General features: G+C 32.6%; 2 protein-coding genes and 1 long non-coding RNA gene across 5 annotated transcripts; all 3 read left to right on the top strand.

The window, feature by feature from the left end:
• Window positions 1-412: 412 nt before the first annotated feature.
• LOC140183783 (uncharacterized) lies at window positions 413-1,923 on the top strand. Its single transcript, XR_011879838.1, has 3 exons — window positions 413-823; window positions 1,434-1,504; window positions 1,577-1,923. It is a non-coding gene; the product is annotated as an uncharacterized lncRNA (long non-coding RNA).
• Window positions 1,924-2,775: 852 nt separating this feature from the next.
• Window positions 2,776-5,224, top strand: LOC112790361 (uncharacterized). 2 transcript variants are annotated; one of them, XM_025832721.3, is made up of 4 exons: window positions 2,776-3,244; window positions 3,800-4,019; window positions 4,129-4,187; window positions 4,696-5,224. In XM_025832721.3, exons 1-4 carry the CDS (start codon window positions 3,202-3,204, stop codon window positions 4,932-4,934), a joined length of 561 nt encoding a protein of 186 aa, XP_025688506.1. In that variant the 5' UTR covers window positions 2,776-3,201; the 3' UTR covers window positions 4,935-5,224. The 2 variants fall into 2 exon arrangements, with proteins under 2 accessions (XP_025688506.1, XP_025688505.1); XM_025832720.3 differs by having other exon boundaries at window positions 2,809-3,244; window positions 4,693-5,224.
• A 7,974-nt stretch (window positions 5,225-13,198) lies between these two features.
• On the top strand, window positions 13,199-18,244 carry LOC112790360 (DNA repair protein recA homolog 3, mitochondrial). Of its 2 annotated transcripts, none has more exons than XM_025832719.3 (8): window positions 13,199-13,532; window positions 13,654-13,708; window positions 14,693-14,910; window positions 15,175-15,262; window positions 15,789-15,961; window positions 16,166-16,312; window positions 16,924-17,058; window positions 17,465-18,244. In XM_025832719.3, exons 1-8 carry the CDS (start codon window positions 13,434-13,436, stop codon window positions 17,807-17,809), a joined length of 1,260 nt encoding a protein of 419 aa, XP_025688504.1. In that variant the 5' UTR covers window positions 13,199-13,433; the 3' UTR covers window positions 17,810-18,244. The 2 variants fall into 2 exon arrangements, with proteins under 2 accessions (XP_025688504.1, XP_025688503.1); XM_025832718.3 differs by having other exon boundaries at window positions 15,789-15,985.
• The last annotated feature ends 7,909 nt before the right edge of the window (window positions 18,245-26,153 follow it).

Here is a 26,153-nt window from a genome sequence, read left to right as displayed (position 1 = left end):
AGTAGCTAATAGCTACACTCTTCCACTTTTATTTGTTGATAAGATTTTTATAAATAATTTTTGTGAAAAATGTTAGAAATCTTAGCTTATGATCATGTTATGATTTTTTTGTTTAATAAATATATTTAAATTTTTTATATTTTTGTTGTTGTTTGTTTGTTCAGGAGGAGATCATCAAGTTATTTTAATGAAAAATTAAAGAAGAAGCAGAGAGATTGATGGATTAGTTGGGAATGAAGAAAAACTAGGATAATAAAAGACATAATGTGTTTTGCAGTTTATTTTGCGGTTCGGTTCGATTTTCGGTTCTGATCAAGAAAACCCTAACCGAATCGAACCGAACCGGTTTAGTAAAAAAAAACCCTAAAAAACCAACACCCCCCTCCCCCATAAAGGCCCAAACGAACCTGACCTAACCCCCTTACCCCAACACCCACCCCCAAACGAAACCTAGCCAGTAGCCACTCTCTTCTCACACTCTCGCTCTCTGCACTCTCGAGGCCTGCGGCGAACCCACCTAGCGCTGGGGAGACCGTTCCTCTCACCACCTTGCAGCGCCGCCGAACTCTCCCCCCTAGCGCCTCCGAACCTTCCTCTCACTGCTCCCAGGACCTCCTCGCGGACAGAGCACAACGAAGCCCCAACCCCAGCCAGCAGTGAGCAGTCCAGCACCACCCTCGCACCCAGCAGTAGCACAGCACCACCCACTCACCCAGCACAGCACCACGCCACCACCCAGCCGCTTTTCTTGCCACCCACAACTTAGCACCTCCCACCCAGCCACCGATTCAAGTCAGATATGGAGTCGGAGCCACCAAATCAGGTATGTAATTTGACTAATTTCTGTTTTGAACTACTGAAAGTGCTTCTGTTTGTATTGTTGGTAGCTTGTTATGGTTGGAAAAATAATATAAACTGCTTCTGTTTATTATTAGTTTTTTTTGGAAGAATAATATAAAATAAAAAGAAACTTTTGAAGTGATTTAGTATGAAATCAGATTTGAAATCAGATAAACTGGTTTTGGATCTTGATAGGAAGATATTGAAATTAGATTTGAAGCAGATTTGAAGAATTAAATTTGGAGCATATTTGAAATCAGAGTATTGTTGCTTATCGCTGGTTGAATTACTTTTGTTGAATAACTTTATTGTTGGTATTGTTGCTGGTTGCTAATATTGTTGCTGGTTTTTAATTTATTTGTTATTGTGTTTTTGCTGTTTTTTATTTTTGCTGATTGTTGCTCTTGTTTTTAATTTATTTGAGTCTGATTGTTGTTGTGTTTTTGCTGGTTTTTATTTTTCTACGGGTCCCCGCATTTGAGTGGTGACTTTGTAAGCACAGAGTTGAGCTGTCATGGCCCAATACTTTGTCCTTCCAGTTCCAACTGTACTCCGTAAATGTGATATTACTTATGATTTCCTGTTGTTTCCAGAAATTTGACAAGTATGGAGCTTTTAGGATCCTTGTCTCCTTTTGTTGCCAATATGACACTCTGACTAATATGTAAGTGCTTAACTCTAAATCTCTGTTCATTGACTCTGGTATTTACAAGTTCTAATTGGAAAACCATTGCAGTAACATATGCAGGACAATTCATAACTGAAGGGTTTTTGAAGCTAAATATAAAGAAATGGTTAAGGTCATTGATTACTAGAAGTTAGTGCTATTGTTCCAACAATGATAGCTACAATAGTTTTTAATACATCAAAAAGTTCATTGGATACTATGAATAAATGGCTCAATGTGGTTTAGTCAATTCAGATTCCTTTTGCACTCATTCCACTTCTTACATTGGTGTTTAAAGAAAAGGTGATGGGAACTTTTAGAATAGGCCCTATTGTAGAGGTAAGCTTTGTTTGCATTCTAACTTTTGTAAAATTGATTTTGATGTATAATGATTATGTTTGGTAATTTGTCTAAAAGTAATTTCTTCCTTCAAAAAATAAATGATTCTAAATATATCATGTTATGACTTTGTGAGGTAGTATGGTAGAATTTTTTTTTAATTGATTGAAAAACCGAACAAACCGAACCAAATCAAACCGATTTTAATTGGTTTGGTTTGGTTTGGTTCGGATGGTTTCGATAAAAAAATCGAACCAAATCGAACCGCAGTTTAATTAGACAATTGGATTGGATGACTTTTCATTCAAAAATCGAACCAAATCGCACCGCAAACACCCCTAATATGGTGGTTGTGATTATTGTGAAGAGAAAGGATAATGAAAAAAGTGTTGGATGTGTTGTTGGTAAAAGTATTGTACGTGAAAATGAAAAAAGTGAAATTGTTCATAGAAATGTTATAAATAAATTACAAGGTTAATAAAAAAAAATTACTTTCATTTCTCGCAAAATATGAAAAGTACTTTCACAACTTTTTAAAAAATAAAAAAAAAACCCACTCACCACCCAATGCCATTTTGAGGCATGGCTCCATCCTATATGCCATAAGCACATTTTTTGGCAGCTGTTCAATAGTTCGAAGACATTTTTGTGGTTTATTTTTCTTTCTCTCATTTGTGCACTACTCTTAAGTCTAAGAAAAAAGACCGCATGTAACAAAAACCGTTTTCAGACCAAACCATACAATTTTTGGTTTTTGGTCTTGGAGCTAGAACCTATATGTTACTTTTTTTGTGGTTATAGATCAATAAGGTATCAGAGATAACTAAATAAAGCCCAATAAAGTATCTACCAAAGAGGCCCAGGAAAGCCCGAATGATTGGTGAATTGAATTTTGTCGGCGCGATGGCTGAGGCATGTGATGTAGTGGCAAAGATATTTGCCTCAATGAAGCCACACCAAGTTCGAATCCTAGTGTACTTGCTAGGTTTGTTTGTGTGAGTGTGTTGTATGAACAAAAAAAAAAAAAAAATTTGTCAGCGCGTATATCCTCGTTAGCAGTGACAGGTTTGCAATCTGTTGAGTTGTCTGAATCAATCCGTCACGCCGTTTCTCAATCCCAGCGGATGGAAATGGATGACTTTGCTCATTCAACTGAAAGTCACTGTCTTCGGATTTGGATGATCTGATCTTCATTCATTCCAATCTTTTCCATGCGTTTGCGCTTTGCCAACTCACACTCTCTCTCTCTCACACACACACCCCTTTTTTAAAACAAACTCCTCTTCACACATTCTCAACTCTCTCAACAAACACACGCAAACATCCTCGTACTCTCTCTCTCTCTCTCTCTCGCAATGGCCGATTCTAATTCCAAGGATGCTGCCTACTCTGTATCAGGTGATCCCGCTCAATCACTCTTGTTACTCCCCAACTAGTTCATATACGTATGTACATAGTTTTCGAGTTTCGACCATCTAATTAATATACAAAATAGACTCCCCAATTTGAGTTTACATGTTGATTTTTGTATAAACTTGTGATTCCAATACCAACAAGCAATCCTTATTGCGTGATTCGTAATTTCATATACGTTGATCTTACTTTTGCTGTTTATTTATTTAGGTCAAATGTTGTTTAATTTTTCAGGACTTAGAGGGTCTCTTTTTTTTATATATAATTGCAAGTTTTGGTTCTGGTTTCTACTTCTATTGTTAGTAATGTCGGTAGATTTGATTTTTATGTTTAAGATTACAAAAGAGAAAAAACAAATGAATGGGGAAACCAGATGAGCAAATTTTTATTTAGCTATGAATTCAGAGAAAAAAGAATGAGCTATTTATCACTTTATGCGTAGAATTCATTGCAAATTTTGTTACTACATGAGCAATATGTGAAGTTTATAACAAATTCCCTAACTTTTGGATGGCTTTGTTATGTGTTTTCTGCTATCAGTTAAGGAAGAAGTTGATGCTAAAGTGCATACTGAGAAGTCAACTTGTCATCATCATCATATTCATAGCAGGGAAACTCATGGAGTGAATAATTGCATCGATGAAAACACGTCTTTAGATGATGTGAAGGCTCCAAATGTGTTTGAGAGAGCAAAGGAGGAGTTTCAAGCACTTGCTCAACTGTTCCATCAAAAGAAAGAGGCCCATGCTCATGATACAGGGTTTTCATTTTTCGAACCTTTCCTCAATGTCTTACCATCTTTTTGTTTTCAGTTCATAATTGACTGCTTTTCTGCTGAGAGACTCTGATTTCTTGTTTTTGTGTTGTAGGGATGGAAATCAAATAGCTGAGTCAAAATTCAAACATGAAATCCCAAACTCTCCATCAGGTACATCACAAAATATGTGGGAAATGTTACTTTTTCCTTTGGTCATTTGGAGATTGTATAGATAAAAGAGAAATGCATTCTTTGAATTAGTGGTTGGTGAATGGTGACAACTAATATAAATGGTCTCATTAATTTTGCTTATTTGATTCTAGAGTTTTACTATCCGAAGTCATTTCTTTGTTTTAACAGTAGGGCCTATCAATTTATTATACGTTATTGTTCCAATTCTTTGGATGCCTTAGTTATCTTGTCCAGGGATTATACGAAGTTTTCTGTTATATGTCTTGTGACTATGAACTACTGGATTTGATTTGTATGCTTTATCAATATAATAGAATTTTATACAGATATCTAATTATGTACTATGACAAAAATGTGTGAAAATTAGTTTCATGCCCTTATAAAGCTTTCCAATCTAGAGTTGCTGGTTTATATAAAAATAATAACATAGTTAAGGGTCAAAAATTTTGTTGCTTGGATGGTTATGAGCTATATTTTCTAATAGCAGAAAAGAAGGCAAAGTCATCATCAGCAAACCTTATAGCAAGAACTAAGAAAGAGATCAAAGGCATCATACACAATAATAAGTCAAAGCATCATCCTCATCACAAAGAAACTCATGGAAGAAATGATGATATTGACGAGAATACCCCTGCCAATGAGGTCAAGGGTCCAAATGTATTTGGAAGGGTAAAAGAGGAATTTGAAGCTGTTTTGCAAGCAATACTTCCTAAGAAAGGAAGTTGATGATGAATCAGATAAACAGTAAATACATGTTTGTAACTTTGTAGTGTATCAATACATAACTGTCAATATGACAATATATACCAGATGTAAATCTTTGTCCGCACCCTGAAGATATTTACTTTTTTGGGAAAAGGTGCAAATATGGTTTTTTTTTTCATCATTGTTGAAGCTTGAAGGATAGTAGTTAAAACATTTTTACCTTGCTCATCATAAGAAATATTATTGTGTGTGAACTTCTTGTTATGGGCAGTTATGGTTCTAATCCTTATCCAAATATAGTTACACATAAAGTTGAGTCTTTTACATGAGTACATGGAATACTTGAACACCAGGAGGCATTTATTTTTCTGAAATAAAATTCAATTTGGATTGTGAAAGAAATATTTATTTTTTATTTTTTTAAAAATATATGATAATTAAAAAAAGTTATTTTATATTTGGATTGACTTTTTAAAAAAAATTTAAGTATTAAATTTCTTTTTTTGCTTTTACATTCTTTTTAACAAAGTATTGTTCAAATTTAGAAAAAAAAAACACTTTTTTAATAAAAGTGTATATTTTAGAAAAAGGTATTCAAATATATTTAAAATAAAAAAAATATATTTTTCACTGAAAGAAGCCCATTCAAATAAACACTAATTCCCATCTTCTTAGTTAAGGAGCTAATTGATGAGCCACCAAATGAAAGCCACCTAGTGATATATTTATTCTTATTTACAAGCTAATAATATGGACTAGTACCTTGTTTTAAATATTTACATATAATTAACAAGCTCAAGTCCAATAAACCAATGAATTGCTTAGGCCTATGTTGTTTGCATCCGGAAATAAACCAAGAGCCACTCCCTGTACGACATCGGATTGGCCCCTCAATGCTCAGTTTGGTTCGAAAATCATTAAGTACTACTAATACCACATTCCAGTTCTCAAAAAACTTTTTTGTAGCAGATTTTAGTTTTTAAAAGTTTAATTATGAAATTAATCTCAAAATTTTTGTTTTGTAGACAAACTGTTTATTTGGAAGGGCTAATATGAAAATTTTAAAAGTTTTCAGATTTTATTGTCTTTATTAAGTAATCATAGTGACGGATTTATCTAAAATTTTAAAAAATCAAACATATAATTGATTTGTCTAGATAAAAAGTTAATGATTAATTTGGTAATTAAATTTATTAAGATTTAAATATTTGACTAAAAATTTATTCAAGACCGATTTGGAGTATTACACATTACTTTTATATCATAAGTTCTAAAGTAATCAAACTGGTCAACAAAATTAATAATACTAGCGGCTCAACACGCATGATTTTCTATTATTTTTAAGAAATTAATTTTATATTTTTATTTTTAAAATTTTTAATTTAATAAAATTATTTAAATATTAAAAATGAAAAATTTAAAAACAAAAATATTTTTAAAATTATTTAACTTTTAGAATATATAAAATTTATAAATTAAATTAAATAAAAAATTAAAAGATTTTATTATATTATTATGTGTAAAAAAATCAAAATAAAAATTAAAAAATATTATTTACAAATAGGTTATTTATAAATGTTATTAGGTTTATTTTTTTAATAGTATTTAATTTGAATCAGAGATAAAAAATTATATTTAAAATATTTTTTATTTTTATGCATAATTCTAATTAATAAAAAATAATTTTTTAAATTTATTATTCAATTTTTATAATTATCTTTAATTTTATTATTTTTTAAAAATTGTTAATTTATATTTTTATGATTGTCTTAACGTCACTGTACATTATATGGTTCTCTTTTTTGTCTTTTTTTTTCTTCCATCTTCTCTTCACTTTATGGTTATTAATTATCAAGTATCATTATTACGATTTTTAATTTTGTCTATCACTTTACTTTATAACAAATTATTCTGTTAACTTTTTTGAATTATTGAAGTTTTGTTAAAAGAATTATTTTTGTGTCTTTTGAATATCTAAATGTATAAAAATTATAGTTTTTTCTTGATGTGCTTGTTGGTTGTCTTATTTTGTTCGATTAAGAAGAAATTTAAGACAAAAAATATTCAAATTTTTGCTATATTAGCAAAATTTATCAATAATTCTAAAAAATAATATCAAAATATATTATTTTTAACTAAATAATAAAAAAATAAAAATACATCATTGTAAGTTTTTTAATTAATAATTATAAATTGAAGTTGCAGTTTAATATAGTATCTTGAAAAAAAATAATCATTGTTATCGTATTTGACTACTACTATATAAGTTTTATGTTTATTTTATTATGCACATTAATTAAATTGTATTTTATTATTTCATTTTGCATGTTTTGAAATAATGTCATCGTATTATAAAGGTGAGATTAATTTATCATTTGAATATTATCGCTAAAAAATAGTTACTTAAAGTGAAACGCTATATAAAAAGAAATAGAAAAATTTTGTAATTTGTTAAAAAATTTCATATCTCTCTCTTCAAACACAATTTTGTTATGAAATTTTTTTTAGGTAAAAATATTTTTAACTTTTTATATAATAAGTATCATTTAAATTATATCTAATGTATAAAATGTCACATCTTTTTATTTATCTTCAAGAATAAAGTTATTTTTTGTTACTTTTTTATTTTCTTTTGGTTTTTTAAATTAGCCTATATATTATCAACTTATTTCTGTTATTTATGAAATAATTTTTTTTTCTAGTAGTTATTCATTAATAAATATTAAATTACCGAAATTCAAATCTATTCTCTTAAAGCACTTTTTAATCATATGGTTTGAATAGTTTGAACAGGAGTTCTTTAAACTCTAAAATTTTTAAAGTAAAAAAAATAAAATAAATTAAAATACCTAATAAAATAAAATAATTCAAAAAATAAAAGATATATAAAAAACAAATAAATTAAAACTTACATGTCCCATAAGATAAAAAAAAGAAAATAATAATGAAGATTAAACTAATAAAAATATATATTCAGATATTTATTGAATTGTCAAATTATTTAAAAAATTAAAATTAATTAACAAAGTTCTTATCTTATTCCATTTTAATGTTATATTTTAATGTTATATGGAGTTTGTTCACTTTATCATTGATATGTGCATATTTTTTTGTGTATTCTGTATGACAAATACAATACTTTACATAATTAAATATCAAATTTAGTATTCTAAATAATTAATTATTTAAAAAATTAGTATACTAATATTTTAAGAAATACTTAATAGGTGTGATTTTCTTGCATGCATTATATACCAATTAAATAACTAAACCAATATGCCAAACAAATAATATTGTAAAAGACAAAATTAATAAACTTTTTTGTAATATAATTTATTTATTTTATTTTAATTTAAAAATATTTATATACTCAAATTTTAAATACAATATTCTAAGTAATCAAGTATTTTAGAAAATTAAAAGAAATTATCCCATTAAAAGTAATTTAAAAAGAAAAATGTTAAAAAAATATTTATAAAATTTTTTCATCCCATCATTGATAGATAATTAAATACAGACATATAAAAAAATAAATAAAATATACATATAAAATGTGAAAAAATTGTTTTTTTTTTGTCAAATCAAATTAATGAGAAAAAGACATAACACTATTTATCTATGTGAAAAATTGGTAACAAATTAAAAAAATAAAAAATGGATTAAAAATATAGATTGAGTAAGTAAATTGAAAAAAAAAATTGTAACCACATTGAAGGAAGGGAAAGAAGGAGAATGGAGGTAATTCAACTGAAAATGTTAAAGAAAGGAGAAGAAAAACATTAAAGGAAAAACAAAAATGATAAAAAATTTTAAGAAATTACAATAAAAACTCTAATAAAATAATTAGAGTGAAACTACAGAGTAGATTGTACTCAAAATAAGATGGTACAAACTAAAACTAAGATAAAACTAAATAAAATATAATTTAAATGAATACCACAAAATATAATAAAATTTATCAAAAATTACTTATTACTATTATTGATGATAATTGAATACTTCCTTCATCATAAATTATTCTTTTTTCTTTTCGTACATGCTTCTAAAATCAACATTTATCATAGTCATAGCCTATTTTAAAAAGTTTTCTAAAGAGTTATTCAAAAGGTGAAAATATTAGAGTTGAGTAAGAGAAGTAAAGAAAATTAAAGGAATGATAAGAAAAAAAATAGATTATTTAAGTGGAGGATTGAGAAAGAAGTTATGTGTGAATTTTTTTTGTAACTAGTAGTAAAATGTATAACTGTAAAGTTAGTTTTGGATTATGTTGGCACTTAGTAGGCTTAAAATAGGAAAGAAAATTGGACACCAAACTTAAAGTATTCGCATTATATATTGTTATAGATATAATATCCAAATTAATCTCATATTTTTTGCTAACTCCATTATATCAAGTTAACACCTATCGGTACTATACATACTACACATATTATTGTTAATATATCATATCATTACTTTTTTATTTTTTATTTTTTAAAAAAGGGAGTTCAACACAATAAGTGGAGTAAAAAAAATAACAAAAAACAAAGTAACAAGAACAAGAACAAAAGAAAAAAAATACTTATTTCTTTGTCATCTTTAATATAGCCATCAACAATAGAAGGGATCCACACCGCTCCACTCCCTATAACTCTAAAGAGAATTATTAATGATTTCATCTACACCTGATTTCTTATTTTAAAATATTCTTCTATTTCGTTCTAACCAGGAGTTCCAAATAATAGCAAAGAAGCTCATTAACAATTTTTTTTGTGCTCCTCCTTCCTATTTTGAACTCTAGTCCAACTCTAAAAAATGATCCTTCAAAGTGCCATGAATAGACCATTGCCTTCCGAAATCGGATAACCATGCACACCACACCTGTCAAGTAAAGTCACAACTAAGAAACAAGTGGTGAACATATTCAACATCTTTCTTACATAGTACACATATATTATCATCCTGATTAACCACTCCTAATCTACATAGTCTTTTCTTAGTATTCACCCTGCTTATCAAAATAAACCAAAAAAATAACTCCACTCTTGGTGAAACTAAGCCTCTCCAAAAAGTTCTAGTGAAGCTATAGCTTGTTACATCCTCCAGAAGCATATCTGTCTACAACACCTGTACAAAAGAGTTAGTAGAATAAATAGCATCTCTGTCAAACTTCTATACAATTCTATCGTCTCTGCCAAACGTTAGTTTAACCAGCCTTAACGTATCATGTAATTGATTCATTCATTGTAATTCCCATTGATATAATTCTCGCCTCCATTGTAAGTTCTAAATCCACTCTAACCCATTCAAAAACCCGTAATCCCCAATGACAGATCCTCTTTGGTTTAAAACTAAGAAGAGCATTGGAAACTGAGATTTCAAATAGCCACATTGTAACCACACATCCTCCCAAAAATGAGTCCTTCTTCTGTCACCTATCTCCATAGATAGACCAGTAACCATCTTAACCCTTATATATTGCTCTTTAATCTGTAGGTGTGTGCCCAAAATTGACTCCACAATATTCGCACAGATAGACCGACAAGTGCACTAGGTCGTTCAAGTAATACCTCAGGTGAGTGAGGGTCGATCCCACAGAGATTGTTGGTTAAAACAAGTAATGGCTATCTTGTAGATCTTAGTCAGGCAGATAGTAAATATAGTTATTGTGAAAAAACGCATAAAAACAGAATAAATAAAGTATTACTAGATAGGTGTGAAATCAATTGATAAGAGAACGGTTGAGGTTTCAAAGATGTTTCCTCCTTTTGGATCAACTTTTCTCACTGTCTACTTCAACTTCTGATGATTCATTCCATGGCAGGCTGTAAGTGATTAACGCCAGGTCAATGGTCATTAATCTCCTTTGCTTCAGATCAAATGCCAGGTTAGTGGTTATCCAATCTGAACGGAGGTGAAGCTCCTTTAGTGCATTCCCTTGGTAATCCTACTCAAAGCACCACAGACAAGGTCGGATCTTCTGAATCAGAGAACGTCGCTCCATTGATTCTAGCCTATACCACAAAGGCCCTAATCTCCCCGTACCTCGGCTGAACTAATGTCTCCAAGTCCCCAACGAAGTCGTGGATTAGCCGTCTAAGAGATGTATAATCAAGCTTGTGGTTCAATACTATCCCGTCAAGGACTCGTAAGAACCCATGTAGAATAGGAATGACGGTCAAGTTACACTCCCAATTCATTAGGATGAAGAACGAAGATACATCTTAGAATGAAATCAAGCATAGATTGAAATAGAACAATGATATTATTAACCCATAAGAATCAGCAGAGCTCTTAACCTTAACCTAGGAGGTTAGTGACTCATAGCTTACAGAAAGTAGTAATGTATTCGAAAAGGTGGCATAAGGTCCTAAACAAGGGTGGTCCTTGTTCTATATATACTAATCTAATAACTAAGAAGTACAAAAAATATGATAGAATAGACAATAGGTGCGAAATCCATCTTTGGGCCCACTTTGATTGAGTACTTGGGCTGAGCTTAGTATCCACTTGGAGGAATGGGAGGTGAACCACGCTATATATGGAATATTTCATAGATTTAAAACATAAATAAAGATGATCATGTACAAGAAACAGGAAACAGATAATGAAATACAATGAAAAACAGAAAAATAACATAAATAAAGGGGAGTATGGAGTGTGACCACCTTAGTGACCACGATTGCTGCTTCCTCTAGAGAATCCAATAGAGCGCTTGATTTCTTCTATGTCACGCCCCTGTCTCTGTTGCTCTTCCCTCATGGCTCTTTGATCTTCTCTTATCTCATGGAGGATGGTTGAGTGCTTTTGGTGTCCCATCCTCAGATGATTCATGTTGGAGCTCAATTCTCCTAGAGAAGTATGCAATTGGTCCCAATAGCCTTGGGGAGGAAAATGCATCCCTTGAGACATCCCAGGAATTTCTTGTTGAGGCGGCTCCATAGGCCCATGCTGTGGTTAATGCGCCGGTTCTCTAACCGGCTCCATCCTTCTTTTAGTGATGGGCTTGTCTTCCTCAATGGAGGTGTCTCCTTCTATGACAATTCCAGCTGAATTGCATAAGTGACAGATAAGGTGGAAAAAAGCCAACCTTGCTAAGGTGGAAGACTTTTTAGCTTTCTTGTACAATTCTTGAGGTATTACCTCATGTACCTCCACCTCGTTCCCAAGCATAATGCAATGAATCATGATAACTCTGTCAATGGTCATTTCTGATCGATTGCTAGTAGGGATGATAGAGCGTTGGATGAATTTCAACCATCCTCTAGCTACAGGCTTGAGGTCAAGCCTTCTTAGTTGGATAGGCTTGCCATGAGCATCCTTTCTCTATTGTGCTCCTTCCACACAAATGTCTGACAAAATTTGGTCCAACATTTGATCAAAATTGACTCTTCTAGTGTAAAGATGTGGGTCTCCTTGCATTATTGCCAAATGGAGCGCCAACCTTACACTTTCTAAGCTGAAATCTAAGGGTCACCCTCAAACCATGGTGTTTCAATTTTTGGGATTTGGGTTCACGCTTGTATCAATAATTTTAATTTGAATAAATAAAGGTAATTTTGACATATTAAACATATTTAATATTAGAAATATTTTAATAAATTTAAAAAAATTAAAATCAATAATTTTAATTAAACATATTTAATATTAGGGATATTTTAATAAATTTAAAAATAAAATAAAAAATAATATTTTATTATATTTATATTTATTAAAAAATTAGAGTCTAAGAAATTTAATTTAAAATATTTTATTTTATTATATTTATATTTTATTATATATATGTACTAAATTTAATCATTAATATTCTAATTAAAAATTTTAAGGATATTTTGGACAAAATATTCACAGTTTCCAAATGCACTAAAATGAACCAAACAAAAACTAACACATTCCTAAACATATTATTAATATTCCATGGATTTTATTTTTACAAACCACACATAGAAATACTACATACTTGGTAATACTATTTCAAGATATCTTAGTCCTAGTAATGATATTTTTAGGCATAAAAACTAATCCTTCAACCAAACACACCCTTGAGGATTTATTATTGGTCGCGGATTAGAGTTTGTTTAATGATTTATCGTTGGTCAATAAATTAGTATATACTACACAAAATTCGAATTCTCAACTTTTACTTAAACGAATTAATAAACTGAGAATTTGACCTTATAGTTTGGCAAGGATAATTGTTGTTTATCACTTTTTAATTTGGTCAGGTTGTTTATCACTTTTAAAATCTAACGTTGGTCAGGCCCAATGTGTTTATTTAAGTGGGTTTTCCATTTTCGACCCTTTTCAGAGTTAAGGACACAGTGGTGGGAACTTGAGAACTTGAAAATGGAGGGAAAATTAAACCCTAAAATCACAGCAAAATGACAAAAAAGTGTTCATGCACTACACCAGTTATAAAATCAGAAATCATAATCACACTCCATTTTTCTTAAACCCCCCTTTCATGTCACATTTCTGATTTCTTCACCCAAAGAAAGAAAGAAAGAAAAAATCATTCCGTTTGTTTGTGCTTCTGTTTCTATGGCAAGGCTGCTCCGTAACACTTCACTTATCAGACGCTCTTTCTTACAACCCGATACAGTGAATGCATTTCTTGTTTCTGAAGAAGCTCTTGGTTATGTATGTTCTGCGGAAACTTTTTTTTCCCTTTTTTTTTCTCCACACATTTTTGGTTATGTGTTGGTGGTCTTAAATCAATGGTTAGTGGTTCATTTGCCCTTTTGTTTGCTCTTCCTTGCAGAGACTTAAACGAGGAATTTTCGGCATGTCTCAATCTTTGAGCTTTTCAAGTAAAGGTGCTTGTCTCAACCATTTATTCGTCTTCCTTTCTTTCTCTAATCATTTGAAAAAGAGAAAATGAAAATTTGGTGTCATTAAGTTTACACTGCAGTGAAAGTTTGAGAGCCTAAATTTTCTTTCAGCTAGTCCTCATTTTAAAATGATAAAAAATGGAGGATCGTTAAAGTGGAGGATTGCTTTAGTTTTGTATGCGACAAAAATGTAACTTTAAAATTTAACAAGAAATTTTTATTACAATGCCATTCGACCAGCAATGTTCTATTGAAATAAATGTTTGTCATTAGAGGGTGAACATGAATATAAGTTTATTACCATTGAACTGAGGATATTGGATGATTGTCTGCACACCAGTGAATAGAATAAGGAATGTGGACACGGGGGAGAATGTCGGAGTGGTGCTTATTGTTGAAAAATTGTGGAATTTTGTTTGAGGTGGTTTGAGCACATGGGAAGAAGACCAGGAGAGTATTCTCAGTCAAAAGGGTTAACCAAGTGGAAAATAGACCTTTGGTTAAGGGCAGAGGAGATCTAAGAAGACTCTAAAGGACTCGGTTATTTAGTGCAGATATGATAAATGATAGGGTATAATCGCATTTTTGATCTATGTAGCCGACCTTACCTGTAAAATAAGGCTTTGTGTTTTTTTTTTTTTTTTTTTTTTTTTTTTGTTGTTGCTGTTGAAATGGGATTATCAATGCTCTGATGTCTATTCATTGTGTTTCCCACTAGGATCTTGACATTCGTCCTTGTACTATTGTCTCAACCCATTAAGGAACTTGGAAAAACATAATTTCTACTTATTTGAATGACTATTGTATGTTTGAGTCATAGTAAGCAGTCATTGGCTTAAGCTAGGAGATTCTGCTTTTGCTTTCTCTGCGGTTTGTCAAAATTTTCCCAGCATTTGGGTTTTTCTTATAGTTTGCGCAGCTTCTAAGCTGTTTTACTTTTTTTTTGTTGGAAAAAAAATGTACCTGTAGGTAGAAGGCGCTCTAAGTCAGATGGAAGTGACTCTTGTGAAGAGAACATGTCTAAGAAAGATTTGGCCTTACAACATGCCATGGATCAGATCACTTCTGCTTTTGGAAAGGGATCTATCATGTGGCTTGGTCGTACTATCTCACCAAAAGATGTACCTGTGGTCTCAACTGGTTCATTTGCTCTAGATATAGCGCTCGGTGTTGGTGGTCTTCCAAAGGTGCTGTTGGATCCTTTTGGCTTGTATATTGCCACTAATTATTTCATCTGAACTGTTGGAAAAAAAATGTGTCTATTTTGTACATTATCACTTGCTAAACTTCATGACTGATTTATTTGGTTTGACACTTCATACATTGCAAAAAATTGAAATGTATCTGGTTAATTTATACAGCTAGGTAGATAGATAGATAGATAAATAAATGCCATTGGCTCCATCTTGTACTAGTATGCTTCTTATCTTATGTAACTTTAATATCTGCAGGGACGTGTTGTGGAAATATTTGGACCTGAGGCTTCTGGGAAAACAACTCTTGCTTTACATGTGATTGCTGAGGCACAGAAGCTAGGAGGTGATATTTATATGATGCTTTCACTGTGATGATTGTAATATCTTTTGCATTTGATTTTATTAGATCTAGGACTAATAGTAATAGTATTGTAGTTTGTTATTTGATTGTAATAGTACTAGTAGTGTAATTGGTTATGGCAGTAACAATTGTTCTAATACTTTCTGCCTTTCTTTGCCTGTGGCTGAGGCAATACGCTGAGTGCTTTCTAATTTTTTTAATCATATTTTATTTGATGAATGGTAATTCCGTTTCCAGAAGAGTTTTATGAGTGATGTTATTTGGAAGTGGGAATTTGTCGTTTGAGTTCTATAAAAAGGTTTTGCATTTTATCAACCTTTGTGTTCTGTCTCCCAACTAATTTTCTTTAAAATTTGAATTTATCATGACAATGATATTTTGGGGCTGCTATAGTTTTTTGGGCTTATATATAATCCCATTACTATGATTAGTTTGTTAAGACTTCAGAGTATGTGTTAGGAATTTTGTGTTTGGTTTATGCTGATGTGAACTGGTTTATTTCATGCAGGGTATTGTGCCTTTGTTGATGCTGAGCATGCACTTGATAAGTCACTTGCAGAGTCTATTGGTGTTAATACCGAGAACTTGCTTTTATCACAACCAGATTGTGGTGAACAGGCACTTAGTCTTGTAGATACCCTAATTCGGAGTGGTTCACTTGATGTAATTGTTGTCGATAGTGTAAGTTCATCGAAGCCTGAAAAGGTGCTGTCCTGGAGTTGGCTTGTTTTTCCATAATAGACATTGGGCCTAATTTTAGAACTTATCAAAGAAAAATCCTTTTTCTTTACAATTCTAGTTTGATTATATCATTGACATCTTGTTTCATTGGATTGATATCATTACATGCTGAGTCAATGCATAGTTTGATGTTTCCATTTATAGGTGGCTGCCCTTGTTCCTAAAGGTGAACTTGATGGTGAGATGGGTGATGCTCACATGGCCATGCAAGCTAGGTTGATGAGCCAGGCGCTTCGGAAGTTGTGCCACTCCTTATCACTCTCGCAGTGTATATTGATTTTTATAAACCAGGTATCAGCTATAGTTGTGGATTTCACTGTCACCAATGTTCCTATGGGCTATGGCCGATTGTGAATATTATTTTATTTTATCTTGAGCTGTTTAGCTGTTGTAGGAGTCTGTCCGAAATCTGTTAATTTCATATTGGTCTACGAATATATGTTTTTCTTGACTTAATGAACCAAAAGTTGTTCACTTCTCATGTAATGTTTGGGCTTCGGCTTTGTTAATGTCGTTTTCAGCCATCTGCATGTCTGCTTTTGATTCATTATGATTATGATGATTTCAGAGTTCTGCTACTGTAACTAATTAATAGGTTTTATCTGATCTACTAGATGTGTCGATATTAAACTTTCCCCCCTCACTATCTCTGGTGAAAGTGTTCTCTTGTATTTATTTTCATTACCTGGCTACGAAGGGCCTTAATTATTGGTTTTGGTTGAAACTGCTGTTTGATCCTAGGGAATTTTTTGGATGTGGATGTGTTCCTCTTTTACTTGTTGCTTAAATGTTGCATAAGAATATTTGTATCTTCCCTTTTCGGCATCATCTGTTCAAATTAATTGAGGGAAGTGTTTATCTCTAAAGTATGAGATCGTGTGTGTGTGTGTCTGTTTCTCCAGGTGAGGTCAAAGCTTTCAACTTTTGGGGGTTTTGGTGGGCCGACTGAAGTTACTTGTGGCGGTAATGCACTGAAATTCTATGCTTCTGTTCGGCTAAATATCAAAAGAGTAGGGCTTGTGAAGAAAGGTGAAGAGGTACAAATCATCCTTAATTCTTCACTTGTTTTCTCCTGTAGTGTTTGCCATGCCTATTCTGATATTGTGGTATTAAATATGTGAACTATTTACTAAAATTAGTGTTTTCTTTTTGAACAAATGAGTTCATTTCTATGAACTTACGTGACATTGGGTGAATTTATTTATGCTTGAGTTTTGACACAAAAGAGGTACTCTTTTCAGTTATTTTGAATTACTAATAAATTTTTTTAATGTTGTTCATCTTTATTTCTGAATAAGGTAAAAGAATTAAATAAATTAGTTTTGCTACTTTTTCCCCGAAATAAGTAAGGAGTTACTTCTCCCACAAGCAGAAGTATAATTTGGAGGGAATTTAATTCTTAATATGGTAACCAATTAACCATTATGTTAATTTTGTATGCAGACTTTAGGGAGCCAGGTTCAAGTTAAAATTGTTAAGAACAAGCTTGCACCTCCATTTAAAACGGCGCAGTTCGAACTCGAGTTTGGGAAGGGTATTTGTAAAGAATCCGAGATTATAGAACTTAGCCTAAAACACAAGCTAATCTCAAAGAATGGTGCATATTTCGGGTATAATGGCCAGAATTTCCATGGCAAGGATGCCTTGAAGAGGTTCCTGGCTGAAAGTGATAACACACAAGAATTAACAGCGAAGCTTCGCGAGAAGCTACTTAACACTGAGAAAGAATCAGTCACGGAGTCACAGGATTCTAGTGACAATGAAACTGCTGTTGCTTTAGAAGCATGATTATTTTACTGATCATGAAGTCTGAGGCATTCCAATTTTTTCCCTGCTTGAAGCTGGACCCTGGTGATTTGTGTATGCTGTAGATTTTATGAACTATGATAACAGAAAAGGGGGCTTTATTCAAATGAAGGAGGCCTATAGAAGCAATGGATCCTTCATTGCCTTTTGTAGATTGGAAATTTTGTTCAATTTTATGTGACACATGTAATGATTTGTCTCAAGGCTAGTATGAATTATTAAGTCATCGCTGATATATAAGGTTTTCAATCTACAATTTGTATAATGGTGTTGGTGCACATGCTTCTCATCTGATATCTGTTTTGGTGCTTGTTCTTCTCTTCCTCTAGTTTCATACTTGGCAGTAATATGAACAAGATTGGGCTGTTACTATATTCCATTATATGCATAAAAATCTGTATCATGAATCTATGATTATCTGAGTGTGTATCATAAAAAGATGAGCCATGGAATGTGATTTTCACTGCTATGGCCTTGAGGAGATCGAAGGTACCGATTTCTTTTCTTTTTGTACGGTGATGTCCATAAATTGTACCGTTCAATTTTTACATTGTTTAATTTTTTTTAGAAAAATTATAAATCAAATTGTCCGATTTGCGATTTTCAAAAATAAAAAATTATATTAAAATTGAACGCTGCGAATTTTATTTTTAAAAATAAAATTTAAAGTTCAAACTGATTTGTAGTTTATTTTTCTTTTTTAAATAAATCAGACTGTCCAATTTGATTAATATCAATTTAAAAAAAATATCATATAAAAAATTGTTTTTATTAATACTCATGTTAGTCTTGGAGATAAACGGGACAAGACAAAAGACTATTATCTTACTTTTACTTAATGGTTTGAAAATTTTGCTAGAAATTCATCTGTTAATAAAGAGGTGAAGTGGTTGTCTAGAAGGCCAAATGTTACTGTAAGAAGATTTTCAGTGTGATAAATGGTATAAGTTTGTGATTGAAAAATATAGAATATTGAAATTATAGTTATTTCATCCACTGTCAAGTTTAGAAATGAAAAGATAAAGATCCAGAAGTAGAAAATGTACTTATTATAGAGTTCTAAAAGATATACTTGAGTTGGATTATCATAGATATTCTAAATATATGCTATTTAAGTGTGATTGGTTTTAAAGTAAAAAAGATAACTTTGAATTAACACTTGTAAATATTAAAAAGCTAATTTATGAAAATGATCTATTTGTATTTGTAACTCAAGAAAGACAAGTTTATTACACAAGATCCAAGTGATACTTGGCATTATGTTATCAATACCATTTCAATAGAGTTGTTTAATATATACGATGACTTAGATAATGATGACATGGAAAAATCTAAGGATAGTCCTCAATTAAAAAGTATTATACTTTAATTGGAGGGATTTACCGGCGATAATAATTAGAGGGAAACAAAAAGAAATTAGCGCGCCCTTTAGGGTCGGATTTTTCTGATGGTTTGTGACCCGCAATGGTTTACCGTCGAATTTTTTCGACAGTAAATCCGACGGTTATTACGTTGTAAAATTGAAGCGTGAAATCTCTTCCCCCTCATTTGAATCTCTCTCTCTCTCTCTCTCTCTACCCCTCTCGCTGCATTTGTGCAGTTTGCGCGTCGTCTCGCTACCTTCGTGTTGCTCGCCATTGTCTCTCCTGCTTTCTCTGTTTAACCACCGGCTACCATCCAGCACTGTCGCGACCATCTTCTTCCCCTCCTTACAACCTCGCACTGTGGGTCTCTAGCTCGCCCCTGCCTCCTTCATTCGCAGTCGCAAGATCAGAACAGAGTCACTCTAGTTCCAGCGAGTTCAAACACAGCAGCGGCTGGTCACTACCACTGCATCCTGCTCTCCTAAGTTCTTGCTCTATTCTTCGACTCAGGTTCTCGTATCATCTTCTTTTCTTTGTTTTAGTTAATTTAGGATTAGTTATATGTTGATTCTAGTGTTAATTTGATTTGGTTAGGATTATTTGCTATTGTTAGTTGAGCTTAAGTTAGAATTAGGATTTTTTGATTAGTATTAGTGGTAGTTTATACATAGTTAAACATGCTGTTAAGATCTTCTTGAGTTTGAATTTCAATTTGTTTGGAATGATTGATTGATACTTTGCTGAGTCACCGCGAAATGCTGCTAATTTTTCATGACATAGGTGCTGAATTTTGAATTGGTGTTGCAAAGAATGTTTGTTAGTGCTATTTTGTGTTGATTATGCTTTTGCACGCCAAGTGTTCGACAATATGCCTCAAAGAACTTTTAATGAAATTTTGGGTTCAATCTTTGAAAATCAATGCTTATTTGCTGCTGTTAGTTGAGTTTAGGTTAGAATTAGGATTTTTTATTAGAATTAGTGTTAGTTTATACATAGTTAAACATGCTGTTAAGAGCTTCTTGAGTTTGAATTTCAATTTGTTTGGATTGATTGACTGATACTTTACTGAGTCACTGCAAAATGCTGCTAATTTTTCATGTTATTGCTGCTAAATTTTGAATTAGTGTTGCAAAGAATGCTTCTTAGTGCTATTAAGTGTTGTTTATGTTTTTGCACGCTAAGTGTTTGACAATATGCCTCAAAGAGCTTTTAATGAAATTCTTGTTATTCTGTATTGATGATTGAATATTCAATAAGTTTAACGTAGTTTATTTTGATTAAGCATTTTGAATGATGTCGTGAATATGTTTAAAACATTTTAAATTCGTGGTCATGGTCGTGGTCGTAGTAGAGGGAGGGTTTTTGCCGGTACTCTTGGGAATTCTAGATTGTCTCCCTCTACTCCAACTACTCCAGTGACGTCACAAGTTGCGGGTGGATTGACCAGCCGTTATCATGCTCCCTAATCCCAACTACGTCCCTGTGTCTACGATGACGATGCCACCTTCATCCGCTCAACAGCCCAATGTCTTGGCAATGCTGCCTCCAGCAACGGACATTGTGGCCCCAAAATTCTCTCACGAAAGTGAGCCAGCTGATGCCCCTCCACCACCTCCCATCGTACGATTGACGATTTGGCATGATGTTGGAACAGTGTAAGTACTACTTTAAGTCTTCTATATGCTAAAAGTTTGATTATTGATTCTAATTTAGTGGATTTAGGGTTGAAGGTTTGAACTGGTGAAAGTGTTTGATATATCGTGATAAGTTTCAATTCTTAATAGTTGATTCTAGTTTTAGTAGATTTAGGATTGTAGGTTTGAATTGCTGAAAGTTTCTGATTTTTGGCTATTGTTCATTGATTGTTGACATTTAGTGGCTGATTAAGTTAATTGTTCATAGATAGAGTTTGTGGCACATTCCAGTTATAGATGAAACTCTTCCAAAATTTCTAAAAAAAATCTCTATATATTATGGTTATTTGCTTCTGAAGTTTTAATTTATATTGTCATATTGGTTTGTTTATGAATTGTTGATATGTTTGCGCTAAACAACAACACATGTACTCAGGAGATGACCAACGTCATCAAGCTGATATACGACCATCTACGGCCGAGCTACAAGAAGATCCCCGCTGAGACTAGAGAGTGATGGTTTTAGAAGTGGACGATAATTAATTTAACGTAATCAAATCTTCTTAGCTAGTTTATATCTTCTATTTTATTTAATACGATATATTTTGATTAACTAGTTTTAAAGTTTCTTTGTACATCTTCTCTTTATATGAGACAAGGAGCATGATGCCTTCATCAGAAAGATATACGACCATAAAATGGGTAGGCGGCTGCAACAGATGCTGGAGGATGTACGTGAGAGGTACGACCACCTCACTACCTGACTCCGCGCAGAAATCAAGAAGGCTCTGTACATTCACCGGGAGACCGATGAGGGGTTCTAGCGTCAGCGTCTCACAAATAGAGCTAATAGGGCATCGGCCAGGTCGTCCAAGTATATCGGCGGCTTAACGACCTTCATGAAGACTAAGGTCAGGCTGGTATGTAGCCTGTCTAATTTTGTTATTAACTTCATTATATTCTTTGACATATCATTAGTAGTTATCCTAACAATTTTTGTTTCAATGCAACATGTGTAGTTGAAGTCATTGGATCGCAATGCAATCTTGGCAGAGACCTTCAGATACACCAACACTTTGAAGGAGAATAAAGAGAGATTTGCTTATTAGCAGTCTCAGGATCATTATGTGAGTAAACATCTGATCATATGATATAAAATTAAAGATTAATTATACAGCTGTCGTCCTAATTATAATAACATGTGTTATACAGGAGTCCTACAAACAAAGACTAGAGGTCGCGACTTAGCAATCTCAGCAAAGTGGGGAGGACGCCGTGGCTCTGCTGCTTCAATCGTTGATTCTGATGCGGTTTGGCGTGAGACCGCCCCAGCACTGTACAAGAATTGTATATACGGGTTGGGGTTGTTCTTTGCCAGTGGCCTCTGCACCTCCACATTGAGGCCATCGTCCGCTTCTGCCACCAGTCGAATCGTCGATTCCGAGGAACGCATTGATTTGAGGTTATAGGTGCAAGAGCTCACCCGGAGCCGTCATGACCAGGCTCAGGAGCTGACCAAAACTCGGGAGAAGTATCAGGAGATCCTCACATGCGTGACGAACATGGATGACCTCTAGCTGGAGTGGAGGGAGCGGCTTCAACGGATGGAGGCACAGATAGAGGTGTACCAAGCTCAGATGCATGCCGCTCAGCCCTACTGGTGGTAGCCGTGCTACTGGTGGGACACAGACATCACCATCTTCTCTGCCGACTTAGCAAGACCATGGGAACGACGATAACGACGACTACCAGGATCTTTAGCGATTAGGGCTTTGTTTTTACTATTTCATTGTATTTATTTGATTTATTTGACTTTTAATTTAATTGAATATTTGATATTTAATATTACATATTTGGTTTCTATTATTTATAAATTGACTACTAATTGTGTAAAAAATAAAGTTAAATGAAATATTAAAATTAAAATTAAAAAAATTGCGTCACAATAATTTTTTTTAAACAAATCGAGATTACCGTCGGATTTACCGAGGGAATAATCCGACGGTAATAGTGCGGGAAACAAGATATTATGGCGCCAAGCCGCCAACATTACCGTTGGAAAAATATGTTGGTAACCAAATGATTTTTTGGACAGGTAATTCGTCGTAGATTCCGACAGTAATTACCGTCGGATGTAAAATATCTGACAGTAACTAATTACCGGAGAGATTTATATCATCGGATTTTATTTATTTTTTTGACGATAATTTCGACAGTACTCATAGCATTTTTCTTGTAGTGTTAATACTCATTATTCAAATTTATAGTGTGTTTTATTGCTTTAATAGTAATGATAACTAAAAGTAAATGATATTACAATTTTAGAATTACTTTTAGTGGTCATATAAATTGCGGTAAAATGGGATTTAACGATAACAGTAATAGTAACTAAAAGTGAATAGCATTAAAAGTTTAGAATTATCTTTAGTGGTTATATAAATTGTCGAGAAAATAACCACTAGAAGTTATATATATTTTGTTGCTGTTAAAAAGATTTTTACTGACGAAAATTATAATTGCTGCTAAAACCTTTTAGTAACAAAGTATACGATGGATAATATCTGATTGCCGGTAAATATATTAATAGTTACTTTTTTGCCTTAAAAACAAAATCAATGGCCGTTAAAACTGATTTTTCAAATAGTGCAACGAGTATTTATAATGTTACTTCACCTGATGAATGCTTGGTTCTAATTAATTAACTGCTGGTTGGTGATCACTCTAATTCGTTTGGAGTTGCAGTTGTAGAACCATGGCTTGCTGCTCATGAAAATCCATCGAGTTCTTTTTTTTCTTTTTTCCTTTCCATGAGTTTATCTCTCGTTGATTTTGTTCTTGTAGATTGCTCTTTTTAAGCATTTCACTATTTTTATTGAAATTTGACATGAAAGGATCCTAGTTAGTGAATTATAGGATGTGGTTTTCTTCCTTTGCAAGCATGGAGTGTTGATTGGCGAGCAAAATTTAAGTAACATTTGCTTGTTTAGATCTTCAAGTGGTGGATTTTTAAATGATTTTCTGAGACTAGTGTTGTTGGATAGACGAAAAATAAATTATACAGGGCCGCTACACATCTATATAACCATATAACCAGGTTGGCCCAAACCCAAATAGAATCAGGCGCATTAAATGGCGAGTGAAAAACATGCACCAGAGATGAAAGAAACCCCTCCTTTTTCATTCGCACTTCATTATGAAAAAATGTTACATCTTCAACACGAAACCAAGACACGAAAACACTCATTCTGTTCGAATCTCTCTCAACATCACTCAAACTTCAATCACATTATCTGCGGAAATCACTACTCGAAATGAATCAGAAGAAGATTTCGCAAGCAACAACCAGAAACAAACAAAAACAGCAACAAAGACTACCAAATGTATGAGAAAACTACTGTTCATTTAAAATCTTGCAATGTCGCGTTTCTCCTAGTTGCATTTTAGTTTTACTGGATTGATTTGCTTCGTTTAGTATATTGAACTATTGTGAATGATTTTCACAGTATAACTAGGCATTGGAATGAAATTTATTATTATTTTCATTCAATTCAGTGGATAGTATAACTAGGGCTTTAAGATATATGTGCTTTATAACACCCTAACTTTCAGCACCTCATGATCGTACCAAAAGTGAGGCGTTACTGACCTGTTTTCCGTATTTACTATTTAATACTAAGCCTTTAGTTCGATTTCGCCTTTCAATTTTTAAGAAAAGCTGAAAAGTTTTGTTTCTATTAATTAAAATCATATATCAAAGATCTCCAAGCAATACTAGTCACATAGTTAGTAAGAATAATAAATATCCTACAAAAGAATTCAAATGAAACTCAGATACAACTCCTATCCCTCTATATAAAATAAAATCTTAACTAACAAAGGCGAGGGAATCCTAGGAAGGTGACTCAACACATAAACTTAACTCAAATAAGACTAATCATCGCCCGCAACTTCAAACTGAGTCTTCGAACCTGTGTCACTGAAAGGGGGAAGATTTTGGGGTGAGAACAAACTATGCGTTCTCAGTAGGGAATGAGAATGCCGTAGAGTAGTGAAATAAAATGCAAATAATTAACTTTACTCAATAAAACTATATTTTTTATCAAACCTTTTGAAAATAATTTTTACTATTACTTTATATAATTAATTATCTTCTTTAAATTCCCGAACATAAGACAAATCTCAATCACAACCTCAGTTCTTAGTCACCTCAATACACAAACTAATAGCACAGGAAACAAATTAGCACACAAACAAATAGCAATAAGACAAATAGCACAATCACATAGAGACAAGATAAGTAAACACAATCAAATGCAAATGTGCAAACAATGATGATGCATGTCTAGTCCTATCGCAGGTAATGAGCTCATTTGTCGGTTTCGACCCGCACCCAATGCAATCCGACTCGCAAGTCAGATAAGGCATTCCAGCGGCATAACCTCTACAAGTTTCTACTTCTTGCAGGTGCTGATTCTCCAGTTGAAGTATGTCGAACATGACCTCTGCAAGTACTTGCAGGCGCTGATTCTCTAGGTGAAGCATGTGCCACTTTCTCCTGGAAGCCATTCCATATACACGCGCATCCCCGCACAATCATTCACATATAAAGCCCACATCTTAACATTTTTCCATCGGCACCATAACCATTTACTTTCCGTCATCCTCTCGTGACATTTTAAACATTTCATAATCACACGTGCCATGTTCTTTTCTCATTCTTTCTTTTTTTAACAAACCAAATTCATGTCATAACTTAAAACAAAATCTCTTCTCAAAAGAGTGAATTTAAAAGATTATACTTTTTCTTAATAAATCAGATTGAAAATAACTCTTTCCGTAATAATTCAAAATCAATCAATATTCATAAATCAGATTGGCTTTTAAATAACGCCTTAAACAAAGTCTTGGAGTTTTATAAAAATTTCGGCAGCATTTCCTCTAAAATTCGGACTATGCCACCCTTTCAGGGTTCCAACCAAACCATTTCTAATTCTTAGAAAATATTTTTGATAATTCAAACAAATCAAATTCAGTACTAAAAACCTATTTTCAATTCTCACAGATTACTTCCGATAAACCAGCAGGTCAAGTCCAATATCCAAAATATTTATAAATCTAAAAATTCAACTAGTTCCAATGTCAAAATCTTTTCTAACTCTCAATTTATTACTAATAAAACAAAATTTCAATACAAAATCCATTTCTTAATATGAGTAAATATGTAAATAAAATATTTTCTACTATAAAATTATGTTTCAAAATAAATTTATAAATTAGATTTTCGAAATAAAACCACGTTTTCGGTTACTTTTACATAAAATTGGGCAG

The sequence above is a fragment of the Arachis hypogaea genome, chromosome 3 (genome assembly GCF_003086295.3).
Source record: "Arachis hypogaea cultivar Tifrunner chromosome 3, arahy.Tifrunner.gnm2.J5K5, whole genome shotgun sequence".
NCBI lineage: Eukaryota > Viridiplantae > Streptophyta > Magnoliopsida > Fabales > Fabaceae > Arachis > Arachis hypogaea.
The sequence above is the reverse complement of the archived record's forward strand: the minus strand, read 5'-3'. Positions and strand labels throughout refer to the sequence as shown.